Source organism: Rutidosis leptorrhynchoides, chromosome 2 (genome assembly GCF_046630445.1).
Source record: "Rutidosis leptorrhynchoides isolate AG116_Rl617_1_P2 chromosome 2, CSIRO_AGI_Rlap_v1, whole genome shotgun sequence".
Classification (NCBI taxonomy): Eukaryota; Viridiplantae; Streptophyta; class Magnoliopsida; order Asterales; family Asteraceae; genus Rutidosis; species Rutidosis leptorrhynchoides.
Window position 1 is genome coordinate 525,055,198 of NC_092334.1, and position 19,490 is coordinate 525,074,687.

The window sequence follows — 19,490 nt, forward strand, 5'->3', positions numbered from 1 at the left end:
AGTAGTCATTTGATAGTTAACAAATTTGGTTTAAGGCAACATTTAGCATATGCCAACCCCGAAGACAGTTGGAGTTGTACATTTGGTTTATTGGGTGGTACATGCCCACCTTATTAGATTCCTCTGTACCCATTTGTTTGGGGATGAAAAATGAAAGAACAAGTAATTGACTTGCATATGGTGAATGGGTATTGGGACCATAAAATGGTACTATTCCCTCTCAACATGAAGCTGGCATTAGTTGTCCCACTTATACATTAAAAGTAAATTTTCCTTGTATGTTGTTAGTACAGTACATGATTACCTTCAAATTATATATTCACTTAAATAAATTATTACTGTATAATCATAATAAATATATTCTGTTATAATTGTTCTTGTATCATATCATATGGAGTATCAATTATGTGTCAACACTTTTTTTTTTTTTTTTTTGAAGACCACAGGTGTCAATGCATTTGTTACTTTTTATTTTTCGGTATTTAAAGTTTTTTATTTTATAATTACTTTTTACAGCGTGTCATTAGAGCATTCTCAATAGTTAGTTAATTCAATGTCAATTCATTGTTAATCCATTGCCAATTCATTGGCACCATTAGGAATGCTTAGTCAATCCATTGTCAATCTATTTATGTCTTCCATTTAGTGAATCTTAAGCATTTTGCATCACATGTGAAATTGTTGTAAACACTTGTACAATTTGCTTTTAGTTTTGTACCATAATTTAATTAATTAATTTTTATTGGTTGAAGAAGGATGTGATGGTTGAGAGTGATATGTGATGAGTTAGTGATAGGAAAGATATGAGAAAGAATCGGTAATGTGGTGCTGATGTGACAGTATGTTAATATGAAGAAGGGTGTCATGAATGAGAATGCTCTTAATACTCGTATGACATTATAACATGTTAGTAATACTGAAAGAATATTTTAGTAAACTTTCAATAATTAATTTATACTAATTAAAAATTGGTTGTTTATTTCACAAATAACGATTATTTTGACTGACATTAACTAATAACTTGTAAAATAATATTATATTATATTAAAAACTAAAAAAGAATGAGAGACAAGGAAATAATTAGTGTTGTGTAGACATAAAGGTGACATTGCACATGTTCACTAATGCAATGTACATGTTCAACAATGTGCTTTTGATTTTGGTTTGGCGATGAAAGACCTATTTGCCCACAATGTAATCTTTCTTTAGTTTAATTTAATCACAATGTTTAATTATTGATGAAAGTTAAGCATATATATTTTATATTTATTTTACAAACACAAATCTTATAATTAAAGTCAGAGTTGAAAATAATATCAAATTATTAGTGTAAAGTAACGAGAAATATCTAATTTTTTGTTATCACTTATATATTTAAAGATTGTTAAAAGCATTGAGATGTAAATAAAATGATTAACAGATAAAAGGTTATTATAAATGAATATATAAAAAGTATTGTAAATAACGGTTAATTATGAATTTTAAAGGTTGACAAATTATTAATTGTATTATGCTTTTGTTCGAATCTTGTGTTGTAGCTCATGTGGTACCGGCATACCTCCTTTAGCGATAGGTCAGGATGTCGACTTCCGTGGGGTGCATTATTGCATACAAGGCAGCAGTTGAGGATGGATTATGTAACTTCAAGAGATGAACGCGTGAGTAATTTAGTCAATGAGTGATTCGAACTCTTGGTCAAACAAAAAATGTTGCTTTTGTTCGTGTTGATGTATGGGTTTTACATGTATAAATCAAAAATAAAAATCCTTGTAAAAATTCATCAATTTTATCTTCCATAAAAAATCAATATTACTTAATTTCAATTATTACAAAAATATTGGTAATCCCTCAAAAAATTTAGCGTTCATTCGTAATCCTTTAAAAGTTGAAACAATATTGTTTATATAATTTGGTTACTATTTTTATGCTTGAAATGTTCACACCAAATTTGCATAATTGACTCCATTGAGTTGGGATATTTGATTATTATTTTCAACAAAGTGGTGTGAAAAGGGAGTTTTAGTAATTCGAAGTGTTAACACATCACTCAAACATCATATCTTTTCACTTTATTACAACAGTGGTATGAAAACAGAATATATCTGTATCTATATTTACGGAGTACAACGTATTTCTTAAATCTTTAAAAAATTTCATTTTCATGATTTAAAAAAATAAAATAAAAAAGTATAAACTAAAAAACAAAGCCCCATTCGGCTCGTACGACTCCACCTCCCAATTTTTTTTTTTTTTTTTTTTTTTTTTTTTTTTTTTTTTTTTGAAAGGCAATGTTAGTGGTTAGAGTTAATTCACGAAAATCCCCCCCCCCGAGACTCGAACCCTTGATCTCCTCGAACACCATGTTAACATGGTGACCAATGAGGCAAAGCCCCATTGGCGACTCCACCTCCCAATTGACTCCACCACCCTTTCCCCATCTTGTTTTATCATCATCCTCAGATCTGTATCTATATTTTTGCTCTCTATCTCTATACCCCAGATCTGAATTCCTCTTATTTCTCCCTCCACTTTATTCTTCAATCTTTTGTTAGATCTGCACACCAAGTGTTTGATAAAATTCCTCACTGAATATATTTAATTTATCATCTTTGGATGTTATGAAGTAATAAAAGGTTGGTAACTCTTTCACTTCAATTTCATTTATGTATATGTATACTATATTACTAGTTTCAATTTCAATAGTATTGTAAAAGCCCTAAAAATTTTAAAAATTGGAAAAAAATGAACGTATATAAATGGAGAAAATGAACTTTGGTTAGTTTGATAATACTCATATTCTTGTTGGATCAAATTAGGGTTTAATATTGTGATGATTTGATATTTATAGGATTTTGGGGGTTTTATATTCTTTGAAAAATAATGGAAGAGGTGGGTACACAAGTAGCTCCACCTTTGTATATGTATAATAATAATACAATTAGTGGTGGAAGGTTTTCTGATGGGAATCAAATGGTAAAGAAACGTAGTTTGCCGTTTCAAAACGGCAACTTTATGCAACAGCAGCAACAACAACAATATCTTCAGAGGTTAATTCCAAGTTTAGATGAATCTAGAAACAGTTGGAACCCTAAAAATTGGGAATGGGATAGTTCAAGACTTGTTGCGAAACCATTGGATATGATGGAAGTATGTAATCAACAACACGAAAAACGGTCTGTTGATAATCCAGTTAATTCTGATGGGTCAAAGAAGAGTCAAGATGGTCAAGTGGTTGACGATGCGCGGCTTTTGTTACAGCTTGGTGGTGGGTTGAGTTCGGTTGAGGAAGTGGTGAATAGACCTAGTAAACGGGTTCGATCTGGATCACCGGGTGGTAATTATCCGATGTGTCAGGTTGATAATTGTAAGGAAGATTTATCAGCTGCTAAAGATTATCATCGACGTCATAAGGTTTGTGTTGTTCATAGTAAAGCTGGCGAAGCGTTAGTTGGAAAACAAATGCAAAGATTTTGTCAACAGTGTAGCAGGTTGGTTTAACTTTTTGTCTTATGTTACTCGCTATATTAATCATGATCGTAGTTTACATTAATTGAAGGGTTATTTATAAGCTTCATTGTTTAGATGAACATATTATGCTTATAAATTTTTGATTTTTAGATTCAAACTATCAGTTTTGTATACGTAGCAAGAAACTGATTATGTAAGGGTATATTAATATGACCTTAGTTCAATCTACAAGAACATGTCGTTGTCAATTGTTTCCTTAAATTATGGAATTACTAAATGAGCATCTGATATTATAATTCCATGGAACATTAACACATATAAATACTATCTAACAGCTGATCATGTAATTATAATCATTCATCATTATAATTATATAGTTTTCTTTTGCATAACATACATAATATAAACCCTATAAGTTACCTTATTTGCTAAGCTTATTTCTGTTTTTAAGGCCTGACTTCTATGTAGGTGTATCATTTATGTGCTTGTGGACATATTTTTTGTTCTTTCTATTAGTGAGTCGATGGATTATCGTTGATGACATAATATCTTGATATTATTATTTATAGGTTTCATCCTCTTTCTGAGTTTGACGAGGGAAAACGTAGCTGTAGGCGTAGGCTTGCGGGTCACAATAGGAGAAGAAGAAAAACACAACCCGAAGACGTTACATCACAATTATTACACTCTGGAAATGGCGATAAAAATAATAACGCGGGTGTGGATATCGTTAGTTTGCTAACCGCTTTAACTCGAACTCAAGGTATCAATAGGAAACAAAACACCCTTTCTCCATCCCCGTCACTTTTTCCATAAATTATTTATTATTATTATTATATTATTTTGATATTAGGAAATGGTGAAGACATGAACAAGAGTGCATCGGTGATACCTAATAAAGATCAGATTATGCAGATTCTGAATAAAATAAACTCTTTGCCAATGCCGGTTGACCCCGGGTCAAAATCACCCGTTCCAGAATACTTTACTAAAGAGAAATCTTCTCCCGAGATTCAAAATAAAGTTGACCAAAAAACAAACTCATCTACCATGGACTTGCTCGGTGGTCTTTCGGACCAAAAAAACCCTACTATTGAAGCCGATAACACTAACTATGGTTATCATAACCAAACCATGGTTCCAAATCATCACAAACAACCAGTAACCGAAGTGCACTCTGGCGGAGAAAGAAGTAGTACGAGTTTCCAGTCTCGTGAAGATTCAGATTGTCAAGTTGTGGACCCCACACCAGTTAACTTACAGTTACAGTTATTTAGTTCTTCACCTGAAGACAATAGCCCGCCCAAACTTGCATCGAGCAGAAGATATTTTTCGTCTGATAGTAGTAACCCTACGAGCGATCACTCACCGTCATCTTCGCCACCTGTCGTGCAACGCCTTTTCCCGACAAAAGCTTCAAGAGAAAGAACCAAACCCGAGAGTATTTCACGTGTTAAAACTAAGAATTTGCCTCTTGAGCTTTTTGGAGTGTCGAATGCGGGGCCCGATAATATGTCGATTCAAAGTTCGCCTTATCGAGCTGGGTACACATCTTCGTCTGGATCTGACCAGTCACCTGCAAGCTTGAATTCTGACCCTCAGGTTTGGTGATTAGTGGATATACCATCTAATAAGTTTTATTTTTTATTTTTATATATATGGAAGTCTAATTTTATGTGTTTTGTTTTTTTAGGATCGTACTGGGCGAATAGCGTTTAAACTGTTTGACGCTGATCCAAGTGATCTTCCTGATGGACTGCGTACGCAGGTGGTAGTATTTTGTCGGTAACTTTGACTAGAGTTGACCAAATGGGTGGGTTGGTAATATGTAAAATTGGGCCATTCCTTGTATGGATCGACATTGAATGGTCGGGTTAGATCAAAACACTTTCACTTCAAGGTTCTCTATTTTATTAATATAAAATTATTTTATTTATATTTATAATAATATGATTACAAACTACATTTATTTCAAAAATATTCTACTTTTTTTTTATCAACTCAATAGGAGGTTTTATGTGTAAGAAATACACTTTGGGCGATTTCTAGTTCTACCTTGTTTAACCTGTTTTATTTTTAGTTATTTTATTTACTATGACTCGTTACAGAAAAAACATAACTGTAATCGATCCAATTATAAAGACATAAAACCACCACGTTTAACCAAATTTGTAAATGTAACGAGCATGTGACGAGTCGTTCAAGTCGGGATCTTTAACTTAGACCGCCTCAGACCCAACTTTGACCCGATTTTTTAGCATTGATTGATTCTAAGGTGTTTTTGGGCGACTCGGTACAGGCTAGTCCCCAAACTAACATGTCGGCCGACTTTACAACATTGCTTATTGTCTTTTTGGTTCTCAGGTGTACAATTGGCTTGCAAAAACTCCATCAGAGATAGAAGGATACATAAGGCCCGGTTGTGTAGTTTTATCAATTTATTTATCGTTGCCGTCATCTTCTTGGGATCAAGTGAGTAAATTATTCTTGCTGAGTAAATTATTCATTCTAGTAGCTTACTACTAAGCACTTAAAGTGTGTTTGTGGGTTATTCTCGCAGCTCGAAGGGAACTTTCTTCAGTATATTCAATCTCTTTTGCAAGATTCTGTTACTGACTTTTGGAGAAATGGAAGGTTCTTAGTACATACCGAGAAGAAAATAGCGTCACATAAGGATGGTGGGTCACTGACTTGTATTATTGTCCTTCATTTATTCCTTTTTTATCATATAAATGAAGATGAAGATCTATATCAATATTGCAGTTCAGATTATCTTTTTTTTTTTTTTTGGTGATTTTGGTCTTGAAAGTTTTAAAAGTCGAATATTGCTGCTACTGAGGTGGCAATATGTCCGGGTAGGGTAGGTTGGGTGATGGGTTGAAATGGGTGTTTTTATGTATACTGTCTTTTTTGTACTTATTCGAGATTTGATAATTTAAAGGTACAGCATAACATGAATGAACCTATTTTTTGGTGTCTAGTCAAATTTGCCCAACTTTAGCTTCTAGTTTTAACTACAATATATGTCATGTTGATTTTACGACTGTTAGCATTTAATACATGCGTTATCATACAACAGGGAAGGTATATATGTTCAAATCTTTGAAAACATGGAGTTCTCCACAGTTGATATCGATTTCACCTTTGGCCGTTGTTTCCGGAAAGGAGACTCGTCTTGTTCTAAGAGGCCGGAATCTAAAGACACCTGGCACCAAGTGTGTATATCTTTCTCTCTTATCGATTATTTTTGTTTATTTTGTATAAAAGTATGTGCAGTATCATTGATGCATGATGTGTCATACTACAGGATCTACTGCACGCATATCGATGGATGTATACTCGAGGAAGCGACCGAATCAGACAATCGGGAATCTCAATACGACGAAATTAGCACGTGCAGCTTTAAAATTTCTTCACCGAGTCCACTTGGTCGATATTTCATTGAGGTATATACCTAATACCTGTTTGAGGAATACTTCACCTTTTCTAGACGTGGCAATTTTGACCCGTTTACTTGTGAATTAACATCATATTTCAACTAAACATGTTTTAAAAATAAAAACAGAAAACAACGGAGTCTGGCCAGTCGCATTTAAATTACTATTGTAAATTTGACACATTAATAATTCGTAATTGACTTTTTTGGACAACTAGTGTTTCAGGTCAGCCAAAGCTGTTCCTACCAACCAAGGTTGCAAAAATTGCTATTCAGGGAGTCCCTCGGTTGGGACTTTTCAGGACTACTCAGATGTTGACCAAATTTTGACTAATTTGACCGAGTTTTGACTGAATAATTGAGTGATCCCGAGTTTTGACCGATTTCCTGAGTAATCTCGAGTTTTGGCCGGGTTTGATTAACTTTGATGTGTTTGCCACCCGTTGTCTTGTTTTTTCAAATAATTGAATATTGAGTTGTATGAACAGATAGAGAACGGAATACGAGGTAGCAGTTTTCCCGTAATCATAGCCGATGCCGCTCTCTGTCAGGAACTGCGGCTTCTCGAGGCTGAGTTTGGTGAAGCTTTAATCGATCGGTCGAGTTCAACAAAGGAAATTGTACACTTTTTGAATGAGCTCGGGTGGTTATTCCAAAAAAAGGAAGGGGATTCTAATTATAGCCTTGCTCGATACAAGTTTTTGCTTGTATTCTCAGTGGAACGAGATTTTTGTTCTTTAATGAGAACGCTATTAGGAATTCTACTTCAAAAAGGCTCCAATATTACCAATGATGAGTCCTCAATAGAGATGCTTTCTGGAATTCACCTTTTAAACCGGGCCGTTAAAAGGCGGTGCAGGAAAATGGTTGATTTGCTTGTACATTATTCGGTGATCGATGCTCAAACATCTTCTAGAAAGTTTCTTTTCCCTCCAAATGTTGCGGGACCTGGCGGTATCACACCCTTGCATGTGGCTGCTTGTACATCTGATTCGGACGATATGGTTGATGCTTTAACAAATGACCCCCAGGAGGTACGCCCACTTTGCTACCCTTGCACTATATATATTTCACAACGAACAACTAAGGGCCCGTTTTTTTTTTTCTCTTATTAAGTTGTCCGAGTTTATATAAGATGTCTGTGGGGAACAAGAATAAGTGGTAAATAAATAATTATTCTTTGTTTAATGTGCTGAATAATAATCGCCTGAATAATTGAAATTACCAAATTAACCTCCATGTGTGGTAGTTATAAAAGCAGTTACTTAATTTCACGTAATTTCACGTAATTTTGAATTTTTTGTATTAAGACACGTCTTATCTTATATAATATGTTAAAAATAAACTCATTTATTACTCTTCTTATTAGGTTCCATTCTATTAATGTTAACAATTCCAAATCAAACATTAATACTAATTAAATTGTTAATTCTTTCGGAATGCAGATTGGGCTGCTGAGCTGGAACTCTTGTTTAGATGCGAACGGGCTGTCTCCGTACGCTTACGCATCTATGCGGGATGACAATTCATACAACACGCTAGTGGCCCGTAAGCTTGCAGACAGAATAGCGGGCCAAGTTTCAGTACGGATCTCAAATGAGATCGAGTTACAAACAACAAACTCCGATCATCAAGAACTTAGCTTCAGAATAAGGGACCGTGTTACACCAAAATCTTGTTCCAAATGTGCAACCATAGTTGCGAAACACCCTAGAAGGATTCCTGGTTCACAAGGGTTACTTCATCGACCCTACATACACTCGATGCTTGCCATAGCTGCTGTATGTGTATGTGTATGTCTGTTCCTTCGTGGGGCCCCTGATATAGGCCTTATTGCTCCGTTTAAGTGGGAGAATTTACACTTTGGGTCTATGTAGACAAATGCACCGAAAATAATAAGTAGGACGAGTAATGGTAGAAATCATAATTATAACCTTTTGGAATACGAATAATAATAAGTAAAACGGGATCATTTACCGGTGTAACATTGCTTTTGATGAGACCTTCTTTCCCCTGTCTTAAGATTATAGCGTTAAGTTCTTTTCGAAACCGAAGAGACTTCAAACTAAAACGGGCTGCAGCCGGGTGGTTATGGTGGTTGTCGAGTTGATGTTATTGACCGTGGCTGACTTGTTACTAGTAGCGGTTTCTTGTGAGTTTAAGTTTATAATAGCAAATAGCGTTTATCTTGTTTCTGTATATTGTTTTGGCAAATGAAAATGATGGTATTTGTGTTTTTCTCTTGTTCTTTTTATAGACTCCCTTTTACTATTATTTTAATTTGAGTACAGGTTTCAGTTTCTACTCTTATAAATGGGCCAGCTCGAGTTATGTTATATCTCTAATGCTAGTCAGATTAGTAAAGTTTCTATAGAATGTAACTTTCTATTTTGCTTTATTATTGTATGTCATAAAAAAGTTAAGTCATTTGTTACGTGTGTGATTTACAAGTTATAAAGTACTCCGTATCTGTTAAATTTATATACTCAGTATATGATATGATATATGTATAAAATAACTCAAGTTCATTATATAAAGTATATGCTCTCTTCGTTTCATAATAATTGTGCACCTTTGTACCAAAATAATAATTGTTCACCTACTCATAACTGTGCACCTTTGTACCAAAATAATTGTACACGTACAAAATGAAGTACTATTTCTCATTGTACTCTACAATTATTAGGTTATTCGGGAGGCCTAATACTTTTACTCTGGCATACACAGTTTAACCCGTGACTGTTTCTAAACCCGCCACAACAAAATTTAGAACTGTCAGAGCCTTAACAATTGATATTTTTACTCGGGTAAACTTTCATTTTCATTTAGGTATTGTTTGTTTTCATGTCTGCAGACCTTATTATATTTTATGTATGCGAGCTCGCAGACGTTTTTACTGCAGACAGTTTGTTTTTCTGAAGAAATAAGATAAAATAATGTCTTATTATTTCTGCAGCCTCGCAGACTTAGAAATGTGCTTCTAAGACTCAGCCCATCGCAGCGTCAATTTAAGCCGTCAAATGAGTTGGAATGGCCTTTGACGCCCCTGACGTCATTAACGGGTTACGGGGCGTCAAAATTTGACACAAAGGGGCGTCAGTCGGATATTTGATGGAAGAGAGAGGGAGCGTGAGATGTGGTACCAACCAATCACATGTTTTCTCAATTTATATTTATTATTTAATTTATTTTTTTCCCACCCAATTTCCAATCAGATTTTACCACCTCACCTTTCAAATATTTGACACAAAAACTTGACATTTTGGGTTAACGGGGGTCAAATGCAGTCATAGTCAAAAACCCTTTTTTTCACCAAAAAGTACACAATCCGACTCTGACGTCACAGTCAGGGTTAGGAATAGTCTAAGTGCTGCAGACATAATTAAGTTATGTTGCAGACATAAAAACACACAGTCTTCATTATTCAGCATACAGACCTTCAGACCACATCTTCTTAACAGACATGGTCCGCAGATCTTCAGACAAAAACATCTTAAAATACAAACAGCACCTTAGTACTTCCATTAATTTTTTATTTTGATAATTTTAGTCAAATTAATAAGGCAAAACTAATATATTTGATTAAAAATACAACACAAACTTGTAGAATACTATTAATATTTTGAGACGGACGGTTTAGTTTTTAAAATTTGGATGCATAAAATATAGTTTTAGGTGAAGTTTGATATACTTCCGGATATTTAACTAAATAAATTAATATATTTGATGTACAAAACATTAATTTGTATTTGTTGAGCTTTAGTCTATTCACCAGCCAAAAAAGACAGTATTGCTTACACCAAATTGTTTAGGTTTATAGTATTACTATGGCCGGCTAACAGAGCTCAAATTTGGCACGGAATCAAGAATGTATACGTCATCATCACTAACAGACAAACACAAACAGTCAGATATGCAGAATATACGCCACCTTTTTTTGTCATTTTTGTTGTGTTCATCCTTCATTATCAATCCTTAAAGCAAATGCGCCACAAATTAAGTGTCCTAACACAACAAAAATGGCACTACGTGAAGTTGATGACTGTAGAGGGGTGCTCAAAGTTTATAGCGATGGCTCGATATGGCGGTCCCCTGAACCGAGCTTTAAAGTCCCCGTGATTGATGATGGATCGGTTTTATGGAAAGACGTTGTGTTTGACCATGCAAATAACCTCTCACTTCGGCTTTATAAGCCGGCTTTAGCCACATGTAAAAAGTTGCCAATTTTTTACTATATTCATGGTGGTGGTTTTTGCATTGGTTCAAGAACATGGCCTAATTGTCAAAACTATTGTTTTAAGTTAGCTTTGTCTCTTCAAGCAGTGATTGTGGCTGCAGACTATAGGTTAGCCCCTGAGAACCGGCTGCACTTGGCTGTGGAAGACGGGTTCATGTCTATTAAGTGGCTACGGTCCCAGGCTGTGGCAACTGAGCCGGATCAGTGGCTAGTTGACTCGGCAGATTTTAGTCGTGTGTTCATTTCTGGTGATTCGGCTGGTGGGAACATTGCGCATAATGCGGCAGTACGGTTAGGTGCTGGTTCGAAGAGTTTAGGACCAGTTCGAGTTAGGGGGTATGTTCTTTTGGCACCTTTCTTTGGTGGGGTTCAGCTGACTGAATTCGAAAAACATGGTCCCAAAGATGCTTTCTTGAACTGGGAACTTATTGACAGGTTCACTACTTCATTTTACAACCGTACTCTCTTTTGAACATATAATTTTTTATCGAGTGATGTTCCTTATACCACTAAATAGGCTAACTTTGTGTTGTAGCTCATGTGTTAGTGGTCTACCTCTCTTAGTTAAAAGTCGGGAGTTCGACTCCCGTGGGGTGCAACAGTGCACACAAGGTTGCCCCTTAACCCTTGAATTCTAACACACATGTTGAAAACATTAAGTTCAACATAATAAATCATTAAATAATTTGATCGACATCAAAGAAAGTAAAGAAGCTATAATCCTTTTGTTAAAAATTGGAGGCTAACCCTCAAACTAATTTTTGTAAATGTTGGGGAACAATAAAATCCATTATGATACTGCCAAACCGTAATTTTTTTTAAAAAGAGAGGATTATTTGATTGTACCGACAACAAATAAATCCAAATCAAAATTTGTTTGGTCAGTTACTTTATCATATTCAATCTTTATGGATCAAATACTTCATCCACCGAAACATTATCACGGTGGCTTTTATCTTTAAATATACATATATTTTATTTTGATTTGTATGTATTTTCTGTACCAATACAGACAACACTAATCTTATGATCAATTCATTATCTTATGATCATTAGGACGTAAATTCAACATTGCTCTAATACTAGATGTTGAGTTAATACATCATAACATACATGATCTACATCATAATCACTAGAGCCGTCCCGTTAAAATTATGGGCCCTGTACAGAAAATACAAACGGCCATTTGTATAAAGCGACGAACATATATAAATATAATTTAATATGATAAATAATAATAAAGGAAACAATTGTAATTACACGAATACGGATTAGGGAACCGCGTCTGAACATCTATGTACTATATTTCGTAGTTTATATTTCTTTAATTAAAAATTATGGATGAATTAATGGGCTGGTCACTATATATAATAACCGTTGAGTTTTTCTTGGGCCTCTAAGAATTATGGGCCCTGTGCGATGTCATACTTAGCACATGCTCAAATCCGCCCTTTATAATCACATCATGATAAGAACATGAAAGTAGACTTACTTGATTGTAGAACCGATCAAGATTGAATGATGAAGTCATAAGAGATTTTCGATTCAAATATTAATGTCATGAATCCGACGGAGGGATTTTCTCTCAAGTTATTGGTGTTCTTGAGAGATCTCATAATTTGACATCATATTGAGAAAATGACCACTTCCCATATATTTATAGTTATGGCGGTTATTTTCATCAAATAACCGCCAGAAGTTAGTTTGGGTATAAGTTGTCATTATGGCAAACATGAGGGTGTAAATGGTAAAAGGGCACAAACATTAAGGATTATTCTAACACAGTAGACTTTTGTATCCATTTCTTCCCATTTACTTCATTTTGAATCCGTTTTATCCCACAATAAAAACAAAACTTATTTCACGTATTTTGAGCTGGTACCCAAATGACCTATTCGTTTATCTTGCTACCTCTAATAATGATGATTAGTACTGTTATAATTTAACTATAATAATGATGATTAGTACTGTTATAATTTAACTATGGATTGTGGATGTGTTGGTAAGGTTTTGGAGGTTATCGATTCCGGATGGAGACACAATGGACCACCCTCTAGTGAACCCGTTTGGACCAGTTAGCTTGGATCTTGAACCAGTGAAGCTAGATCCAATGTTAGTTGTTTGTGGTGGTTGTGATCTATTGAGAGACAGGGCTAAAGACTATGCAGATAGATTGAAGAGTTGGGGGAAGGATGTGAAGTATGTTGAGTTTGACGGTCAGCAACATGGGTTCTTCACCATTAATCCAAATTCAGAACCATCCATTGAATTAATGCAAACTATCAGAGATTTCATCACTCAATATTCTACTTAGATTATTACCTGTGTGATAACTATCAAATTGTTTTTCCCAATTTATTTATTTTTATTGTATGATTGTATGATAAGAGGGCGTTTTTTTTCTGAAAACTGAATAAAGTTGATGTTTTAATCTATATTATTAAGTTAGATATTGAAATCAAACTATATCTATTGAATCTTCGTGTGAGTTTTGTGAGTGAAAATTCACATGACACTTATTGTACTTGTAATTGTAAATGTAAATAAAAACTGTGATTTGTAATTTGTATTCGTAATAAGAGGACAAATTCACATTGTAAAATATTAATCAATCGATTTAATTGGGTTCTTCACCATTAACTCAAATTTAGTACCATCCATTGAATTAATGCAGACTATCAAACATTTCATCACTCAATATTCTACATAGAGCACTGGGTGTCGTAGCTCATCACCACCATTTTTTTCGATCGACGCTAATGATACGCATAATGATCCGTCTCAAAAAGGCACACTATTAGTAGCACTCCAACTAGAGTGTACTCTGCATGAACCACCTCGGGAAAGGAGCATCTCCCCGGTTCCACTTTAGTAACCTAATCAGGTTACTTACGCGGGCATCCGGGAACAAACATACCGGGTAAAGGCTAGCCGGGATACAACATAAAACTTATCCTACCCGGACAAGTGTGCAGGCTACCGGCATCACTCAGCCGGGTGCAAAAGCATTGAGAAGCCAAAAACCATATCTCACATAAAAAAGGCCTGCTGGACCATGAACGTCGGGCACCCGACAACCTTTACAAAGTTACTTATGAACCGACTACAATCTTGTCCGGTCATAATACTACCGTGAAGAAACACTTGAAATAAACATCAGATGAAACCTCTTTTGTCTGAGCGAGAGCAAGACATTCATCCGTCACACTCTAGACGGATCTAGCACACTGTCGCGGAACAAGTGCACCGTCCCATAACAAGTACATGATCCCGGAGCAAGGACGCAAACAAGCTGCACGCCACATCAGCCCACGAATCTAGGAAAGTTTGTTAGGATCTGTATGTTATTCCCACGAAAGGGACAGGTGCCACGTCGACCCTTGGGATTAGCAAAGTTTGTTATAACCATGAAAGAGACATGTGCCACGTCACCATTCCCCCACAACACCTATAAATACACGAGCAAGATCATTCATTCGACAACACTGAATGAATTAACGTTACTCTGCCTAAATTAACTGCGATAATGTTTCTTTAGCTGCTTAATTCAACTCCGATAAAGATTCCGATCGATATCGGAGTTAATCATTAATATAAGATATTAAACTTATTCGATTTAAATCGAGTAAGCTTAATCCCATCGATTGTTTTACCCCCTTGAAATCCAGATTTCAAATCGGGGTTTGCACAATTATTGGAGTTAAAACATTCGATCCACTCTTTTCCACAAATCAAGCACTCAAATCCGAAATCTATTTCACACTAAACGATTTTGGTTTGATCAATTGGCGCCACCTAAAGGTACGAACAATCCAGTTAAACCAAGCAACGAAACGACAAACTAGAAAGGAACGACTGACGCCGTTCCACCGAGCTTGAACAAAGAAAACCCACCGATTGTGGAATCAATCCAACCCCAGAAATAATCCATCGCTCAAATTCAATCCGGCGAAACTTCTGATGACGAGATGAACGTTTCTGGCGGTGAAGAAAATGCACGGGAGAAGTCACCAATCGGTGGTTCAAGTGGAATAGGATCATCCCATGAAGACACTGAAATGATCACCAAGATGATCTCGGCTGATGTCGAAAAGCAAGTAATCGAGAAAAAGGCAATGTTGGGGGCCGATCCCAACTTAGCAGGAAGACAATAGTAACAAGGCTCCGACATCTTGAAGGCTAATTCCCTGCCAAATATTGGTGCAGGAAATGATGGTGTTGCAAAAGTTGTCGCCAACGCTTGGCTAACCGAGCTCCTTATGCAGGCTGCACCACCGACATACAAACATCTCTATCACAACTAGCCGTTCGAGGCACTGCACTTGAAAACCTGTTTACTCTAACAATAGGAAATAAGGCAAAGTGACCGGTTGAAATGTCTGCTACCAGCCAGAGACTTTGTGAATATATAGCCGGTTGTATTCTTCCCGACAACATCGTCATACCGGTCACTTTGGGGGTGTATAGCGGCACAACTAACCCAGATGATTTCTTGCAAATCTTCGAAGGCGCCATGAAAACCCAACACTAGAGTGATGAGGTGGAATGCCATCTCTTTTCGACTGTCCTACAGTCTGATGTCAGAGAATGGTTCGCCAAACTGCCACCTAACGGTATCACATGTTTCGCAGACCTAAGGGAGAAGTTTCTCATGCAATATCAAAATCTTCGCCGTCACACCCTTACACACTTGTATGCACATGAAATACTAATGTATCGGGGGGAGAATATCGAAAAGTTCATCACAAGGTACATGCTAGAGTGTCAAAAAAATACCAGGGCTCCCGGAAACACAGCAGATTTCCGGATTCATAACATGCCTGGACAAGGAGGCACACCCGTCACTCGTTGCCGAACTCCAGTGGAACATCCCAAATACCTTCGCAGACGCCGTAACGGTAGCAAGGAAATATCAGCACTCTGGATGAGAAGGACAAGCCGGGTACCACCGGGACGAGAAGAAGCGAGACGACGAAAGGCGAAGCGATAGCCAGCATAGGCACGATGGAAGTCGTCGTAGCGACAGCCACCACAGGAGCCATAACATCCACAGAAGAAGTCATGACAGTCACAAGCATGACAAGGGGAGCCAAAGACCATATGATAAGGGATCTTTAATTGACAGTCTGACCAAAACGACAAGAGAGATACTGTTAACGAAGCTGGTGAAAGCTAAATTCACCCCTCCGGCACCGTTGGAAAAACGGGATGGCCAAAAGTCAGACAAATACTGCGAATTCCACGAAGACAATGGTCATGACACTGACGAGTGCAAAGCGTTAATATGCGAGATCATTGCCAAAATCAAGGCGGGTGAATTAAATCACTTGCAGGGTCAAAAATTCAAAAAAGCTGATCCAAACAAAATGCTCAGTTGGCAAAAGGAAGACGACAAGAAGCGTGAGAAGGTAAAAGACAAAGCTGTAATCAACATGATCAACATTGAAAAGGGTGAGCACCCGACACGTAGTTCTTGGAAAGACGTTGAAATCACTTTCCCAAAGCTACCAACACGATACTCTCGAGAGGAACCAGTCGTGGTTGACGGTTTGACAGACGGATTTCGAGTCAAGGAAATGTATACCGACACAGGGAGTGAAGTTGATGTCCTGTATGCCCATTGCCTTTCCCAACTCCCAAAATGTGTCGGAAGAAAAATGAGACAGTCAAATGCCATTATCTCTGGATTCACAGGAAATTCTGAGGAACCTATGGGTAAAATCAAGGCAACGGTCACGGTAGGCACTCAACCTTACCTCCGTAGTGAGATCATTGACTTTTACGTCATCAAATCCGTGACCGCCACAAATGTGATATTGGGAAGAAAGTTCTTTAGGAAGTTTGGTGCAATAGCCTCCACCACTCACGGTTTGCTTAAATTTCCAACCCGACAAGGTGTGGCAACGGTCAAATCCACTCGATACCCCTTCCCGGAGGGAGAGAACACACAAGTTAGGCGAAACGTCGAAACAAAAAATGCACCACACATCCTGAAGAAGAGCGTGTGTCAGTTCTTAAAAGGCTAACTTACTTCTCTCCACCTACGCGCTCGACTAGAAAAAACCCAATCACTAACTATGAGATTGGACAAGGGAGTACCGGTTGGCATCGCCGACCAGAATGGGAGGAACAATTCATTGATGTGCATGAAACAAATGAACCCTTGAACCTGGTACTCAAACGTTCTAGGCCAGAAAGCTGCGAGAGCTCCAACCGAGATGGGATATCGGCCAATGGAAACAAAAGTGGCTAGATGCCATGCTGAAGTTTAGATGGATATCCTGGTTGAAACTGATCACTTCAATCATGGTTATCTTGATATATATGTTTTTCTTTTCAAATAAGAATCTCTGTATGTCTTTACTTTTTAAGATGAATAAAGAATTTCACCGTTTGCAATAACTTAGCCATTATGATATTTACAACACTGTTCACATAACAATAACCGACTAGCGACAGACGGATTCCGACATCCAAATAAGCCTCATGCGAGTTATTTGTACCCCTTAAGAGGTGATTGTCTAGCCCTCGTCGGTACAAGTTTATACTGATAAATGGGCAATGAGTAGATGGCATAAACACATGTGACTGCACAGTGTACACACCAAAACTAACACAAATGTAGTCTAGACCTGCATACGAAGACACGAACTAGTTCGACTAAAAGAAAAAATCGTCACACGACAAAAATACATCAAACAAAAACTTCATTAAATTTACACAAGTTTTCATTACAGGATTTATCAAAATATATGCAGCCACTTGCAGTACAAGATTGTAACAACCCGACTTTTTCCGTTACTATCGTTACTTGTTAGTTAAATATTTAACGGTGATTACTTAAACTTTGTGTGTTTAATAGAATTAAATGCATACTTGATCCTAGTGGATTACTTGAATTAATATGATATATTAATTTATGAACTTGTTTCGGATAGCGAAATACCTAGAAAACGTTACGATTAAGATAATCGCATAGAATGCTTTTCAGTTTACGGAACTCGGTAAATTATTGACTTTAAGAAAAACTTATTTAATTTATTATTGACTTAATGAATTAAATCCGGTGATTTCGTTTCAACGACTAGTTAACGTTCAGGAGACCCGATACGGTTAACGGCACTCGAAACGGACCACGCGCATACAAGAAAATAACGCAACGAATGATATTTCACTTTTAATAATTATTTTATGTAATTATTATGTTTTAAGAATACTTTTAATTTATTAGAAGTTTTAAGGATTTAAAACGCGTAGAATTCGCTAGAACGCCCGGTTAACATTCCGGTTTGCGGTTTCGGTCAACGACACTCGTCGGGTTACACAATAGAGTTGATAGCTAGACCAAAAGAGCCCATGACTTCCCTCCCATGTGGGATACGGCCGACCCCATCCATGAACTCCCTTGTTGGACTTAAATTTGAGCTAAAAAGTCAGTAGTTGCATGTTTAAGCCCAAACCTAATTAAGGAAATAAGTATATAAGGCTTTTAATCACAACTCTTCCACCCCTAACCCCCATCCACGAAATTTGCAGCCCCCATAACCCCCATACATGTCAACACCATCATCATCCTCAATCACCATCAATTATTGCTTGTTTGCTTGAACCTTCAACACGAAAGTGATTCCTTTGATCGTCCTCTACACGCTAGTACCAATTGATTTGTGTTTTAAGGTATAAAAACTAACCCTAATTTCATTAATTCAGTTTTTTGATCAATTACATGGTGTATTAGAGTCTAGTGCTCAATTGATGATGTCTAGTGTTGTTAATTGTTGATTGATTGCGAAATTAACGTTGTATGATTGAAAAATGAATTTGTTTCTTGTTGATCTGATTAAATTGATATGAGATCTGATATTGTAATGTGTTTAATTATAAAGATATCGAAAAGTTATTAATTTTAGACTCCGATTTTGCTCGATTTCGTTATCGTATGCTTAAGATGTGATTAATTGAAGATTTCACTATGTTTATGCGTAATCCGAATTTTCTTAGTTGTATGCTTTGTGATTTAGCTTATGAAAGTTATGCTACTATATTCTTTGTGAAAAGTTATGCAATTTAGACTAAAGATTTGCGTCGAAAGGTTATGTAATGCTTCCGATATGATAAAACGAAGATTCGATTTGTAAAGTATGCTGAATCTGTTTTTAAGTTTACGTAAAAATTTATAGGACAAACTAGGAATTGATTTAGACTTTGATCTTCTGGAATATGTTAGTATAAGTGTTCCTTGACATGTTTCATTTGTATGCGAACTTGCGAGAACATGATTTTCCATGAGTTATATGCTTATCTTTGTGATGTGTCCAATTGATGCTTAAAAACTGAGGAGTCTGTATT

At 36.4% G+C, this 19,490-nt stretch overlaps 2 protein-coding genes across 3 annotated transcripts; both read left to right on the forward strand.

The window, feature by feature from the left end:
* Positions 1-2,412: 2,412 nt before the first annotated feature.
* Positions 2,413-9,262, forward strand: LOC139894551 (squamosa promoter-binding-like protein 14). Of its 2 annotated transcripts, none has more exons than XM_071877904.1 (11): positions 2,413-2,633; positions 2,849-3,488; positions 4,038-4,231; positions 4,322-5,070; positions 5,162-5,239; positions 5,833-5,940; positions 6,029-6,146; positions 6,548-6,683; positions 6,776-6,914; positions 7,393-7,938; positions 8,350-9,262. In XM_071877904.1, exons 2-11 carry the CDS (start codon positions 2,881-2,883, stop codon positions 8,779-8,781), a joined length of 3,108 nt encoding a protein of 1,035 aa, XP_071734005.1. In that variant the 5' UTR covers positions 2,413-2,633; positions 2,849-2,880; the 3' UTR covers positions 8,782-9,262. The 2 variants fall into 2 exon arrangements, with proteins under 2 accessions (XP_071734005.1, XP_071734007.1); XM_071877906.1 differs by having other exon boundaries at positions 5,162-5,236; positions 8,350-9,261.
* Positions 9,263-10,738: 1,476 nt separating this feature from the next.
* LOC139892903 (strigolactones hydrolase CXE15-like) lies at positions 10,739-13,597 on the forward strand. Its single transcript, XM_071876029.1, has 2 exons — positions 10,739-11,576; positions 13,149-13,597. Exons 1-2 carry the CDS (start codon positions 10,924-10,926, stop codon positions 13,453-13,455), a joined length of 960 nt encoding a protein of 319 aa, XP_071732130.1. The 5' UTR covers positions 10,739-10,923; the 3' UTR covers positions 13,456-13,597.
* The last annotated feature ends 5,893 nt before the right edge of the window (positions 13,598-19,490 follow it).

Excerpts from the sequence above, each read along its gene's own strand:
- LOC139894551 (XM_071877904.1), top strand. The coding sequence starts at position 2,881 with ATGGAAGAGGTGGGTACACAAGTAGCTCCACCTTTGTATATGTATAAT. Across the intron at positions 4,232-4,321 it reads CGCTTTAACTCGAACTCAAG|GAAATGGTGAAGACATGAAC; the intron begins GTATCAATAGGA and ends TTTTGATATTAG. Across the intron at positions 6,684-6,775 it reads CTAAAGACACCTGGCACCAA|GATCTACTGCACGCATATCG; the intron begins GTGTGTATATCT and ends GTCATACTACAG.
- LOC139892903 (XM_071876029.1), top strand. The coding sequence starts at position 10,924 with ATGGCACTACGTGAAGTTGATGACTGTAGAGGGGTGCTCAAAGTTTAT. Across the intron at positions 11,577-13,148 it reads AACTGGGAACTTATTGACAG|GTTTTGGAGGTTATCGATTC; the intron begins GTTCACTACTTC and ends TGTGTTGGTAAG.